General features: G+C 35.7%; 1 protein-coding gene across 17 annotated transcripts in view; it reads right to left on the bottom strand.

The window, feature by feature from the left end:
* Positions 1–14,898, bottom strand: part of Rapgef6 (Rap guanine nucleotide exchange factor 6) — a 204,555-nt gene that overhangs the window by 91,097 nt on the left and 98,560 nt on the right. For 14 of the 17 annotated variants that reach the window (XM_087194559.1, XM_004836642.4, XM_004836640.3 and 11 more), the window contains one exon: positions 2,039–2,170. In XM_087194559.1, coding sequence (XP_087050685.1) covers positions 2,039–2,170 — 132 coding nt within the window. Of the gene's footprint in view, positions 1–2,038; positions 2,171–10,014; positions 11,129–14,898 lie in introns of those variants that run through there. The other 3 variants (XM_021241746.2, XM_004836643.4, XM_087194568.1) reach the window with 3 other exon arrangements.

Here is a 14,898-nt window from a genome sequence, read left to right as displayed (position 1 = left end):
TAACCAGAAAAATTTACAGCCATCACATACATCCCTGGACTTGATTAATCCAAGGTTCCTCTCCTGGAGAAACAGAGCTCTACTTTGATTTTTAGGTATGTAACTCTTACTTCTTCCATAGGATACTTCTTTTGGGGAAGAATTGGGCTGGGGATCTAGCTCAGTGGTTCTGATGCCTGCCTTGCAAGGGGCAAGGTCCCGCGTTTGATCCTCGGTACCAAAAAAAAAAAAAAAAAAGAATAGAATGCACTGAGTCCAAAAACTACACAAATACAGTAAATGGCTCCAGAACCACTGTATCATCTTAACTTTCCTTTTTGGAAAAAAAAATTTTTTTTTATTTGGGGTAGGGTCTTGATATATAACCCAGACTGGCCTTGAACTCAGGATCCTTGTGCCTCAGGCCTCCCAAATGCTGGGATTACAGGTGTGTGCCACATACCTAGCTTTTCAAAATTCCTTGTTCCATCTACTATGAAATGACAATCAGGGAGATTTAGATAGCCACAGTAATGACTTATGGTGAGAAAAGCCACACATTAACCACAAAATCCAAGTTGTCAACCCCTCCATCTTGCCTTTACCTAGAAGCTTCCATTTCGAAGAGGAAGGCTGATTTTCCAGAAGTATCTAAAAATGGGTATCTCAATAGGACCATAGTCTCAAATGTTTTTCTCAGACAATAAGGAGCTATTTCTACAGACCTATAATACTGTATATGTCAGGCATCAGACACACGTGGCTACTGGGCACATGAAATATGTTGGTCTGAACTGATATGTATTGTAAGTTTAAGTTAAACTGTCTTTTGAAAACACACAAAACAAAAATGCAAAGTAACTCATGGTGTTAACATATTGATTATGTTGAAATTGTAATTTCTGGATACACTGTTCTAATAAGATATATTACTAACATTAATTTTACCTGTTTCCTTTTATAAAGTTTTGTTTTCCTGTTTCCACTACAAAATCTGAAATTAAACATGCAGCTTTCATTAAGTTTCTTTTAGTCCTTACACAACGCATCTAAATTCTTGATTAAATCAGCAGTCAACACCAAGTACACTCCAGTTATTTTATCAAAGATATCTCATATTCCACACCCATAATCTCCGAGAAGAGCAACCCCTGGGCCCCAGGACATAAAGCGCCACTCCCAGGAAACAGCTGAGCTATCTTACACTGATGGAGACATCACAGAAATTTCATTATCAGGATGGTGAAACACTGCATGGGCCTGAACCTAATTTGGGTTTGATGTCAGCAGGATTGTGTGAGGTTTCTATCAGTATATGAGATTTTCCAGACCTCTCTTTCTATTATAAGATCACTGAAACCTCAGGAGGTTAAATTTCTATTGGGTTCTTAAAAATGGAAAAGTCCATAAACATACTATTTTCTATTTAATTCCTACTACACGACAATAATAGAGGGATCACAACACAAAAGCAACTCTAATTTTATTCATAACTTCTAAGTATAGAAGAATTAAACAATTGTAATAAAAACCAACATTTTATAAGCTGTAGTTGTTTCACACACCATCCCCCCTCTTTGGTGGTCCTGGGGAATGAATCCAGAGCCTTTGCACTGAACTATATCCTCAGTCCTTTTATTTTTAGCTATTTTTTTTGAGACAGGGTCTTGCTAAATTGCCCAGGCTGGGCTTAAATTTGCAATCTGTCTGTCTCAGCTTTCCACAGTGTTGAGACTATAAGGTGTGTGCCACCACAACCAGCTCAAAACCCCTTTTTTAACCAAAGAAAGCATTATATATTCAAATGGATCTACCCAGGTAAGGGAGAATACTGTAGGCATACTGTTGAACTATACTGAATCCTTCTCAAAGGACAGATTACCACTTTAATGGGGTTTGCAAACTTGAAATAGTATGTACAGGGATACTTTTCCAAAGACCATATGCTTGAATTTCACACCCTAATTTAAAGGCACATCACCACGTAAGGCTTAGGCACAGGAGGTTTTGTCTAGTAAAAACTATTTGCACATGATACGAACTCCAAGATTATTATTACCTGATAGATATCAGAGAGACTGCTGCTTCCAGAGTCACTGGCAATGCTGCACCCAGACTGACTAGAAGTCACGTGAGTCACCTGAGGATGAGGGCTGTCTGTGAGATGCATCTTGGTAAGATCAGCTGGGAGCTGAAAAAGAAAAATACTCTGAGTTGTCCTAAATGTCAGTCTTTACCTTTGTAAGGAATTCCTGACATAATATAACTTTTTGTTTTTGTAAGACAGGGTCTTGCTATGTGTTTCAGGAAGGGCTTAACTCACCATGTAGCCCAGGTTGGCCTCAAACTTCTGGTGATGCTCTTGCCCCAGCCTCCCAAGTGTTGGGATTACAGGTGTGTGCTACCACACTCAGCTTGAAATTTCACTTTCTATGCTAAAATTGTCATTCTTACCAAGTCTTTTGAAGTAGTAAGAACCAAGGAGTATTCTCTAAAAGTATTAGGCAATCCTAACAGTAACAAGCCCATTGAAAAGTTTTCAAAAGAGAATGCCATTATTAATGGTAGTTCTGAAGGAAAATTTGGCCCCTTTCTCCCAAATAAAAATGTCAGATGTTTCATTGTAAAGGTTAGGTATGTTCTGAGCATGAGCGCGCACAGACACACAATCATTCATACATAATGGTGGATTACTCTACAATAAAAGATTGCCCTGGATTAAAGCACAGCACAGGGGAGTAGGACTTAAATAAAAAGTTGACTGTATTCAATATCTCCCAAACTTTATAACCATCTTTACACTTAATATTGTATTATTTCATAGCTGGAGCCTGGGAAATTTATTATGATCAAAATGATTTAACGAATACCTGTGCCAGGTGCAAGCATATAAGAAAAACAAGAAAGAAATCCATCACTCCATCTTTAATATGGTCACATCTTTACCAGGGATGTATATACCAGGGATGCAGATTGTATAATATATTTCATACCACAAAATAAAACAGACATCTCATAAAATAATGAGGTAAGACAAGAAACAAACCACTGCACTACGGAGAATCTCTCGAGAGTAGCGAATGTTTTATAAAGGTGGTATGATTACGTTTTTTCTGAATAATTTCTTTGGTACTTGATATTCAGGGCCATTAAGAGCGGTCAATTTATTTTTAAAAACAATGTTTGGTTTCACATGGAAAACATTAAAGGAACACACAACTAGTATAAGTTAAATATATTCTAAAAGAGAAAATGTTCAAATCTGAATTCTACATAATCTGTACCAAGAGGAGTTACTCTAGTTACAGAAACTACATGCAAAGAAATTAAGTCATGAACCTCCCCAATGATAATGGTGGGCTATGTAACTCAGGTGAATCCTGTATTTAGGAAACGAAAAACCTAAAACCCACACTGCACACAAGGCAGTGTCTGGCCTTCGAGGCTGCTCCCCCATTCCCCTGGAAGAACACTTTCTGATTCCTAAGGATGCTCACAGGAACAGGCTGAAAGGCTAAAGCTGGACTCTGAGGCTCACTGTGGAAGGACCATCTTTTGTTGGAAGCCTGGAGAGTAAGTGACACTCTAGGAGTTAAGTGTGACCTGAAAGGAAACTTATTTTAGAACCATCGCAATGCCTGGTGCCAGGTTAAGCTTGTACTGGATTGTTAATGCTTCCACTCTGCTGTTGGAAGCATGCATCCTTTTTGTATGCTTTTATCTTCTTTACAAAGCCATTTAAAAATGTAAAACTCATTCTTACTTCGTAGGTCATATAGCTTAATGGACAGATTTGGTCCACTTTAGTGATCCGTTACACATAGAGAGCAAAAAATAAGAATAATCTCGGGGGAAAAAAAGGTAACAAAGAATGAAAATTCTAGAACCAAAAAATACAATTATAGAAATTATAAAGCCACAAGATGGGCTCAATTAACAGACCTGACAGGGCTAAGAAGAAAATTATAAAAGTAAACGCTAGTCTAAAAAAAAATCCAGAATGGAGCATGGAGAGTAAAGAAAGTAAAGACAGAGGAGTCGGGTTAGGAGCACAGGAGACATGGTGAGAACATGACGTCCAAACAACCAGTCACTGAAAGAGGAGAGAGTGTTCAAGGCACAGAAGCAAAATGATGGCTGAGGATTTTTCTAAACTGACAAAAAGAGATGAAGTTCCTTATTAAGAATTTTTAAATTTGTTTTATTGTTTTGAGACAGGGTCTCACTATGTAGTTCAGGATGGCCTTGAACTACTGTAGTCCAGGCTGGCCTCAAACTCTCAGCGATCCTCCTGCTTCAGTCTCCTGAGGGCAGGGATTACACGTGTGTACCTCCATGCCTGGCACTCAAGGAGTTTCAAAAACTCCCAGCAAGATGAATATCAACAAAACTATACTTATTTACACCAGGGTAAAACTTTGGGAGAAAGAAAAACAAAAAGACATTTTGCCAACTAAAAATCATCTGTCAAATCACTGAATTCTGTTAATAAACAAGGAGTTCATCAACTGCTCAGAAGAGACAAAATTAAATTAAAATTTTTTTTAAAAGGAATGAAAAGAAAAAGATGAAAGCCTTAAAATTAGGAGGAAAAATTGAGAGATCATGTAAGAGAAATAAAATTAAACTGATGGCTGATATCTCAACAGAAACTTTGGAAGCTGGAAGATAGGAATGATTATATTCAAAAATTACAATTCTACAGTCAGCAAAATAGGCCCTAAAAGGGAGGAGAGGAGCAACAGCTGGGCTTGGTGACATGCACCAATAATCTCAACATTCTCTAAGGCTGAGGCAAGAAGATCCCAAGTTTGATCACAGCCTAGAAGCTTAGGGAGACCTTGTCTCAAAAACTTTTAGGGGCTGGGGATTTAGTTCAGAGGTGCCTTGCCTGCCTCTCAAGTGCAAGGTCCTGAGTTTGATCCCGGTACCACAAAACAAACAAACAAACAAACAACTCCCCCCCCCCTCAAGCTTTTTATAAAGGGTTGGGGATATAGCTCTGTGCGAAGGTCCTGAGCTCAATCAGTACTGCAAGGAAGAAAAAACAAAGGCAAAAGAGTTATTTTCAGGGAAACTAGAGAAAATTATCCTCCAGCAGACTTACAACGAAGGTCAGCTGTGAGGAAAAAAAACAGAATAATGACTTCAAACAGAAGCCCCGATGTAGGGAGGAGACCAGTGAGAACAGCAAAGATGTGGGTAAATCTGCATGTGCAATGGTGGGATGAAACAGTAATATTAACGTCCACTAAAGTTTTGTGTTGTTTTTGTTTTGTTTTTTTGGTGCCAGGGATCGAACTCAGGACCTTGCGGTTGTGAGGCAGGCGGTGGAACCACTGAGCTAATCCCCAACTCCACTGAAGTTTAAAATATTTGAAGAATTAAAATGCATTACAACAGAATACAAGTCTAGAGAAAAGTAAATGAAGCTATTAAAGTATTGCATGCGCCTTGCACTACCCATGAAGCTGCAGCAGCAGACTGGCAGAGGAAGGGTGCATGTTAAAGTATGATTTAAGAAAAAGTATAGTAAAAAAAGGTATATAGCCAATAACCCAACATAGAGAATATCAAATAATAAAAGGTTGGGAAAAGGTATATCATGGAAACACAAAACAAAAGAAAGCTGATATAGCTGATAAAGCAGACTTTGAAGCAAAAGCATTAGTAGAGACAAAAGGGAACATTTCATAATGGTAAAATGTACAACACTAAATACATACATATCTAGAAACAATGACTCACAATGTATAAGGTAGACAAGGCATGCACAGGGAGACAAATGCTGTATGATTTCTTTGTATGAAGCAGACCATAGAATGGTGGCTACCAGATACCAGGGAACAGGAAGACAATCAGAGTATTATTATTATTTTTTTTTACAATGCCCTGCTTTCTACCAGTTCATGAATTTTTACATTTAATTGGTACATTTTAGGTGTACAATGACATTCATCATTGGAAATTTGCACCTTTACATAATCTCTCTTGGTTATTTTTCCCCATTCCCTGCCCTCCCTTCAACCCTTCCATCCCTCCCTATTTACAAAGACTTTGTTTCTGTCTTTTCATTTTCTCATCGTAATTCCATTCCCTTTTTTTCCTATCCCCTACCCCTCCCACTTCCTCCCCCTTTGCCCCTTTTCTTCCTATTTCACATTATCTATTATATCTTTTAGTCTTTATTCATACTTTCAGTTTCTCACACTAGAGAAACTATTTGGTATTTATACCTGTGTCCTGTTCATTTCACTTGAGAGTATCAACTCAATGTGCATCCATTTAGCTATAAATGTGTCTAATTTCTCTCTCTCTCTCTTTTTTTTTTTGTACCGGGAACTGAATTCGGGTTCTTGTGCTTGCGCAGCAGGTGACGAAACCACTGAGCTAAATCCCCGGCCCTAGTTTCTCATTTTTTATGGCTGAGTAGTACTCCATTTTAGAAAAAAAAAAACAACCCACATTTTCTTTATCTAGTCTCCAGTTGATGGGCATTTGGGCTGCTTCCAAGTTTTAGCTATTACAAATTGTGCTGCTATGAACATGGGTGCACATATATCGCTGTGGTGTGATTCTTTTAATTTTGGGGGAAGATTCCCAGCAAGGCAATAGCTAGGTCAAATGGGACCTCCAGTCCCAGTTCTTTGAGGTATCGCCATACTGATTTCCACAATGGTTGCACCAGTCTACACTCCCACCACCAGTGGAGCAGGGTTCCTCTTTCTCCACAGCCCCTCCAGCATTTGTTATTGGTTGATTTCATGATAGAAGCCATTCTTTCTGGGGTGAGGTGGAATCTCAGCGTTGTTTTTATTTACATCTCTCGAATGACCAGTGATGTGGAACAGTTTTTCATAGGTTTATTTGCTATTTCTACTTCTTTGTCTGAGAAATGTCTGCTCATTTCAGACCCATTTTTGTCTGCCCATTTTTGGATTGAGTCTTTAAATTTGGGAGGTTTGATTTTTTTAAAATTCTTCATAGATTCTATATAGTAGACCTTTGTCTGAGGAACAGCAGGTGAAAATTCTTTCCTACATTGTGGGTTCTCTCTTCTACCTGTTGGTGGAAATTTCTCTTGCTGTGCAGAAGCTTTTGGGTTTCAACTTGCCAAAGATTAAAACTAGACCTATATCTCTCACCATGCACTAAACTAAAATCAAATGGATTAGAGATCTAAATATTAAAACAGAAATGCTGAACCAACTGGAACAGAGGTTAGGTAGAACTCGTGAAGACACTGGTGTAGGAAAAGATTTTATGAACAAAATCTCAGTTGCCCATGAATTAGCACAAATCAACAAGTGGGACAATCAGAGTATTGAGCTTCATTTTTTGCTGATCTATAACACATTAAATTTAAAACAATACATTGCATACTTCAAAATAGCTAGAAGACTAGATTTTAAATCTTCTCATAACAAAGAAGTATTTGAGGTGATGGATATGCTAGTCTTACGTGATCATTTCACAAGGTGTACATGTTTCAAAACATCACATATACAATTATTTGCCAATTAAAAATAAAGTAAAACTCTAAAAAAGCAAGGCAAATAATGACAACAGTAAAACGAGAACAAGATTAATCCACAAGTAGGCTGTGAAATGTTAATACTCATCTCTCCATGACAAATAAAATAAGCCCCCCAAAAGTTTTGAAGATGTGAACATAATTTGCTAACCTGACCAAAGTGTGTATTCACAGAACACTACAGCCCAAAACTATACAGTATACATTCTTTTACAATAAATAAAACATTTATAAGAGTTGATAAAGCAAGACTCAACACATTTCAGAACCCAAAATTCCTTGAGGAAAACTAATCCTCTGAAAGAAATCCAAAAAAATAAGAACTTACACTTGAAAAAGCTAACAAAACAGTAAGGAAAAAAACCAGTATCCATAGTATGTAAACAAGTTTTGAAATAAAGGTATGTAGTTATAAGTAAGCATCATTTTTTTAAAAAAGCAAACTGAAACAATGTTCAAAGGCACTGGCAGACCCAGAATTCAAAGATGTGAAGAGACCAGAGAAAATGAAGGAACCGCAGTTTTCAAAAGATAACAAAATTCTCACAACTTAAGACAAATGAGAATCTTCTTTGGCTTGAGAGCCCTTCAAATATCAAAAAGGGAAACAACACATTAGACAATGCATGCTAGAACTTCACGGCATCAAGGGTAGCAAAAAAATCTATAAATTTTATAATATAAAAATATATAATTATATAATATTTTAAAAATCCACTAACAATTAGTAAAACCAATTAAAGGAACAAAACTTACAGCAAGCTCAGACTGCTCATCATCAATGCTGATGTGCATCAATTTTTCAAGGGGCTAAAGGGAAAAGACTGAACTTATACTAAGCTAAACAATTATTTTAAGGGAAAATTTAAAAACTAAGGTACTTTGAAGACTAAAGATTCACTCAAGAACACTGAAGATTTACCCCTCCGAACATTAGTTTAGCAAGAAAATAAATGAGTTCAGAAGCAGTGAAACACAAACAGTAGCGTGAGCAATATAAATGAATCGTTAAATAAAAATTAAACCAGTAAAATGTATTAGAAAACTCAAAGTAAGAATGAATTAATAACAAGTTTATCACAACAGAAAGTTAAAATTCCACTAATGGTAACAGAGCGATGGGGAGAGGGAAGAGGCACTCATGATAGCTAATTACACAGCGAACTGCCAACCACAGACTTCTACTCAGGTAAATTTGCTGCCATGTAATGAAGCTTAGAATCTGCTCTTTATAATCCTGTTTTGACTCTTTCATACTGTTAAATCTTAGATCAAAAGGTTTTTTTAGGTCATCTTAAAAATACCCTCTTTCTCACTTTAATTTTCTTTGAAGTTGTACCTGTTCTCACCCATTTCCCGAACACAGTCTTGAACCTTAGCAGCACCACCATCAAGCTATCAATCATGCTTGGGCCCCACAGGTGGCACTTGTACTGAGTCACCTTCCTTCTCTGTGCAGATAACAGCAGAAATAAACTGTGTACCTAGGTCTTTCACCAGCCGTTTGCCAAGGGAACAGTGAATTTAGATGTCCTTAGAAACATGCAATGAGCTAGCTAATTAAGAGTACACCATGATGCCGTCACAGTATTTCTTCCTTAGTCACCATCAAAGGGAAACCTTTAAACAAAGACATGACTTCAGACATTCCTAAGAAGTGCCTCAATTGCACCTATTTCTACTCAAGAGAACCATAAAGAAATGTTAATGAACTCAATGTTACAATTCAAGTATTTAGTTTTATAAAACTAAAAATTCATTTTATAAAAATTCAGACAAAATAGGAAAGACCTGAGTACCATCAAATTGCAGCTGTTATAGTCAATATGAACAATACAATTTATTAAAGTACAGTGTATATTTTCTAACAACCTGTGTGTAGCATTTTGTTATCTTAGGAGTTTAAATGTTTGTTTTAAAGTTTCAAGTGGTTTATGTGTTACTACTTTGGAATTATTTAGGAACATCACTTAAATATTTTTACATTAAGTACTTTTTATTCAGTATTTTCTTCATACTATTTTACTGCTTAAGAGTAATTATCTAGTCTTCATAAAACAGCACAATTCAATCATAACTTATCTGATAGTACCATATTAGTGAAAAAATGTATAAGCCAGTGATTAGGTTAATATATCTAAATACATTAATGAAGCAATAAAATAATTTTTAAGTTAAAAAGTGTATCACAGATAAGCACAGAAACAGCCAAAACCAAGTGACAATTCAGTCTGAAGAGACTATGCCACAAATGCACATTTTAAGTCTATAAATATTAAAAAGGCTCTTTTCACATCATCTCAGAGGTTACATTACAATGTTTTAGTATTCTGTAAATTAAAAACAAAATGGCAAATGAGACCAAGCTTTTTAGACTGCTCTGTAGTTCTGATTTTAGTTTAGAAAATATAATCATCAGTGAAGCTCATTTGTAATTCAAAATAGAATCTAAATTTAATAACTGGGGTATATTAGTCTCAAAGAAAATAATAATTACTTACTTTGGAGGCCCATGGCTGAAGACAATTGGCATAACAGCGAACAAGAAAAGCCATCTCCTAGGCTGCAAAGGGTAGTTTCTTTTTCAAACCAGAGCCACAAGGATGAGTATGTTGACAAGATACTGTTTAAGTTTCTTCTTACAAATCATACACCACTGTAGTGTTATATGCAGGCGGCTTTTCCAAAACCCTTTACAAACTGAAATCAGGAGGTTCCAGGAGCCTGAGTATTGTTCTAAATAACTAATAGTTCTCTTTAAAATGTTCACTTTAACAAGCAAATCACAGGAAATAAAGACGTTTAGATTTGTGGCTCAGAACGCACAGACATTTACATGCATCCTCAGGCACCTGGCACAGACATGCAGCGGAAGCAAACGGTTAATACTGTCTCAGTCAAAGCAAATAAGGCAACATGCACCAAATCTGTGTTCCTGGATCGTGTGAAACCTTTCTTCTCGGTAATATAGCTTTCTTTATTCTCCAACTTATTTCATTCCACAGGAAAAGCACTGCAGTGATTCTTCTGTATCAGAAGCAAACCAGAATACTGTATCCTGAAGAATAAAGTTTTTTCTTTATATTCTTAATCACTAGAGGTTAAAAAAAAAAAATCAACCCTTAAGCAAGTAGTAGTTAGAAAATACATGCTCTAACAGGTTTGTCTCGTAGAATGCCTGAAAATCTCCAAAATTCAAATTATTTTCTTTTCCCATGCAGTATTTACAGCTCTGCAGTAGTGCTTCTTGTTCCAATCCTTCAGTAAGACAACACTGTTGATCTAAGCCTGGCTTTTCTGGTTAAAAATTTATATACAGTATGACACAAAACACATCTTTGCTAAAGCAAGATTACATGTTGGTGCCTGCATTCCTAGTGTCCTTCCCCATTTCACAGCAGCTCCCTAAGGAGAAGCTCCTATTGATTCTATGCTCTGCAGTAAGATGAAATATCTAATAAGAAGGGGAGAGTGGGAGGAGAGTAGAGCTAAAAGGATGACATCACCTGTACAGAAAGCCTTCAGAAACTGCATTAGATCAATTGGCTACTGTATCTGCAGATGTAGCCCAAAGAGCCATTTATCGAAAACACACACACACACCCTTCCATAAGACATGCCAGCAAGCTAAATTCTATGGGGGGGGGGGGGCTGGCTTAAAGCACCCTTTCTATTTTAGTTTTTAAAATGCATTTTTGATCTTTAATTCTGCACACTAATATTAACTCTATTTGAGAATGCATATTTCCTAATATTATTCAAATTTAACATAACACTGCCCTCCCAAGGGAAAATAATTAGCTCTAGTAAGATAACTATTGCATTTCAAATACTTAGAGGGGCCCAGTTCGCAGATGTCATGTATGTATTTGTAATCTTACTAATTCAGCGGTTTCTGCTTACAAAACCTGCTATTTATCAATTATTCTGAAAGGTGTATGAGTTTAAATTAATATAAAAAACAAAAACTAGAACTAAGATTTATAAGTAAATAGCAAATTCAAATAAAAATAACAAGATTTTATTTTACAAGTAAAAGTGAAAAAAATCACAAGCAGAACAACTGCAGCATGCACCAACTCCTTCGACAAAGAATAATCTATACAAAACGGTACTTTCCTGCAGCCTGATGTTCAATTCCTAGAAAGAGAAAGCCAGCAAAACTCAAAGGAATCTGCGTTCAATGTGAGCATGGAGTAGAAGGAAACAGGTCCATTTTTCTTATTATAGAAAAAAAAATTTTAATTTTTGCCACACCCTCTCCCATCTAAAAAAAACACAATACCCACCCTTGTTCTTCATGTTTCTGCCACAAGGCAACTACTGCAGATACCTTCACCTAAGCACGTAAGCTTGCAGCAGCGCCTCCCAATGGCCAAAGACAGTTTCCAACAGTAACATACAGTTACACACCCAGGTAGCAAAACTGTGAGAGTAACAATAATAGAACTATTTTTCCTTATTCACCCAATATTTTTATTTTGGAGAGAGATGGATGTGTAGCATAAAAGGAGCTACTACCTGAGAGACAGGTGTTTTACCAGAGGACTCACTCCACTGACTACAGAAGTAGTACCTTATCATCAACCACAAAAAATGAGTTCTTCAGTATCCTTGGGCAAAGTCTGAGTCACTTTCTGAATAACAATATTTTGCCAATTTGAATTATACTGCTACTTATAGGACTAGAATTTAAGTAAATTTGAGTACTATCGTGAAAGAAGACTGTCAAAATATGTGACTAATGAATTTAGGTTTCCAGAAAACCTAAAAATTGTATTTGCTGCAACAATTTCAAAAGATACACACAATTTACATTTAAATATAAAATTAATCTCAAGTGTAAATAGAGATGACTAATTTTCAAGATGTAAAACATAATATTTGTACAGGTTGATCTTCAAGCACTAAACATTTTATTTCAATTTAATTCAAATAAACTGTTAGAATTTAAAAAATATTTTGTACTCAAGTATAAAGTAACTAAAATATATTAATCATTTAAAAAAATAGAAAATGATGTGAGACACTTTATAAGTGAAAACTAACTTTTGTTAAAAATAAATTTCTAAAAGACAAACATTTTCTACATAAAAACTAGTAGAGTTATTAAGCATATTTCAATGGCAGCCGATAACTATATTCATGTACACAGTATCAGTAGGATAAATTACAGCCAAAATCAAAAAGACAATCCTTATGGGCATCTCTTCCCCTTTTTATAAATCATGCTGCTATCACACAAAGAAGGACCTCAAGCTGAGCAAAGGAGACAGCAGCCACCTCCTAGCTGCTTTAAAAAACTGCTGCCCCGTGTGTGAAATGCAATCCACTTGTGCCATATGTTAGACCTGCTGCAGTAAACACCAACTCAATAAGGGAACAAAACTCTCTTTTCCTTTGGTTTGGCTTGTAAGTGAAGATGATATCATCTTTTTCACTGTTCTATTCATCACCTCACAATACTTGCTATTCTAGAAAACCATATGGTCAACTTATCATGAAAATCTCCTGTGTAACAATACCATGAGAAGAAAAAGGCCAAATTCTACATTCAGCATATAAATCCACCAGCATTCTGCTAACACAATACACTTTTTTTCCAGAAATAATTATTTAACCTTGCAATTTATTACTAAAGGAAGAAATGAACATTCTTTAAAGTCAGCAGCTTAGGGTTAGGTGAATAAACTTTTTTAGTTGCATCGTATTTAAATTTTTTTCATCTTATATTACCAATTCAAATGAAGTGATTGCAACCAGGGAGACTGTCCTGATCTACACTGTCTAGAATCATCACCACAGGATGCTACTTAATGTATTTCCTCTCCATATGAAATGCCACAATGCTAAGCCATACTGACAAAATCTTCTTTAGGCTTTAAAAGAGCTTTCTGCACTATTATAAAATAAAGTAGTGCATGATGATCTTACAAAGCTTCAAATCATTACAGAATATTTTTATTACAATTTATGTTAACTATAAACTATCAACAAAAATATACACTGGAATATTTGAAATTGTATCACATAAAAACCCCAAATATAAGGTTATGATAGTTACTAAATTAATCATAAATGTATTTATTTCCGTAAATAACAGTGAAAAGGAGGAGAATTAAAGGTCACCACGAATAAAGGTAAGCTATGAGAAGATAGACATTGCAGACATCATCAAAAAAAACCAACAACAGAAATCAGATTTATACTAACTTCAAGCACAGTAATGCAATCTATTCCCCATCTACACAGTGAACTTTATAATCACAATTTAGAGAAGCCACACATTAAAAATGCGAGGAACATAAAAAAATTCTGTACTCTAAAATAAACAGGCTACTCATTTCTATATATTATTTATAAATACTTTGTCTCTGAAATATACATTCTTAAAAGTACTAATTTAATAGCAAAACATTTAAATTCTTTTAAAAATACATGAAGTGATGTTTATTGCAACAGTCAAAGGCAATACAGAATCCCTTCTAAAGCAACAAAGGAAACGTTTCTACCACCCCTCCCCCACCCACGTTTAACCTGAACATCTGAAATGAATCTCTGTACTTATCAGACATAGTTAACTCTAATTACTACTGCCCCCTCAGGAATTCCTGCCCCCAAACTACCTATTCTATCTATTCCTAGCCTTTCTGAAGAAGGGGAAGCTGCAGTACACTCTCCTCTTACTCTATTGTTAAGAAACAGTTGGCTTCAGCATACTGTCATCTATGTCCACTCCTGTGCTTTCAACAAAAACCAAAACCAAACCAAAACAAAAAACCTTCTGTCAAAGCCACCAGGGTGACACATGCACCATGAAATATGATCCAACCTTAGGGAGTGATCAAAGCAAAAAAAAAAAACCCCAACAAGGGTGAGAGAAGCTGTTATCAACTAAGGTGATGTAAGCTTCTATAATTGGAATCAGTGAAACTGAAGGGACAATTAAAGACACCATCATGCTCTTACTTTCCTCTACACTGCGCGGTTTTATCAAGCATTTTTCATACACTCACAACGCAATACATGTTGTATATGTAGGAGTCAGTCAAGTATATTATATACCAATTGTAAGTCTACAGTTTTAAAATAGCATATTTCCTTCAAACACAATCTAATCTAAGAAACTATATATAAATATGACAAGAAAATCTTATTTGAAAATGAAACTATCACAAATATTGTCTCCATAAATTCCTGGATTACATTCAAACACATGTGTATCACTTTTGTAACTTTAAATACTGAATTTTCTGGTACTATAAAAGTCAAATACAGACTATACTTCAGGTAATGAACAGACTTCAACTCAAACTAAAAGGTGGAAACAATCAGCATTAATTTGCTATGTCTGAGTAGTCGTTTTTCCCTTTTAATGCCACTGT

Source organism: Heterocephalus glaber, unplaced genomic scaffold, assembly GCF_053883595.1.
Source record: "Heterocephalus glaber isolate CG9 unplaced genomic scaffold, H.glaber_assembly_v1.0 deba00001606, whole genome shotgun sequence".
In the NCBI taxonomy this organism is placed as follows: domain Eukaryota; kingdom Metazoa; phylum Chordata; class Mammalia; order Rodentia; family Bathyergidae; genus Heterocephalus; species Heterocephalus glaber.
Note: the sequence above shows the minus strand (reverse complement) of the source record. Positions and strands in the feature narration are given on the sequence as shown.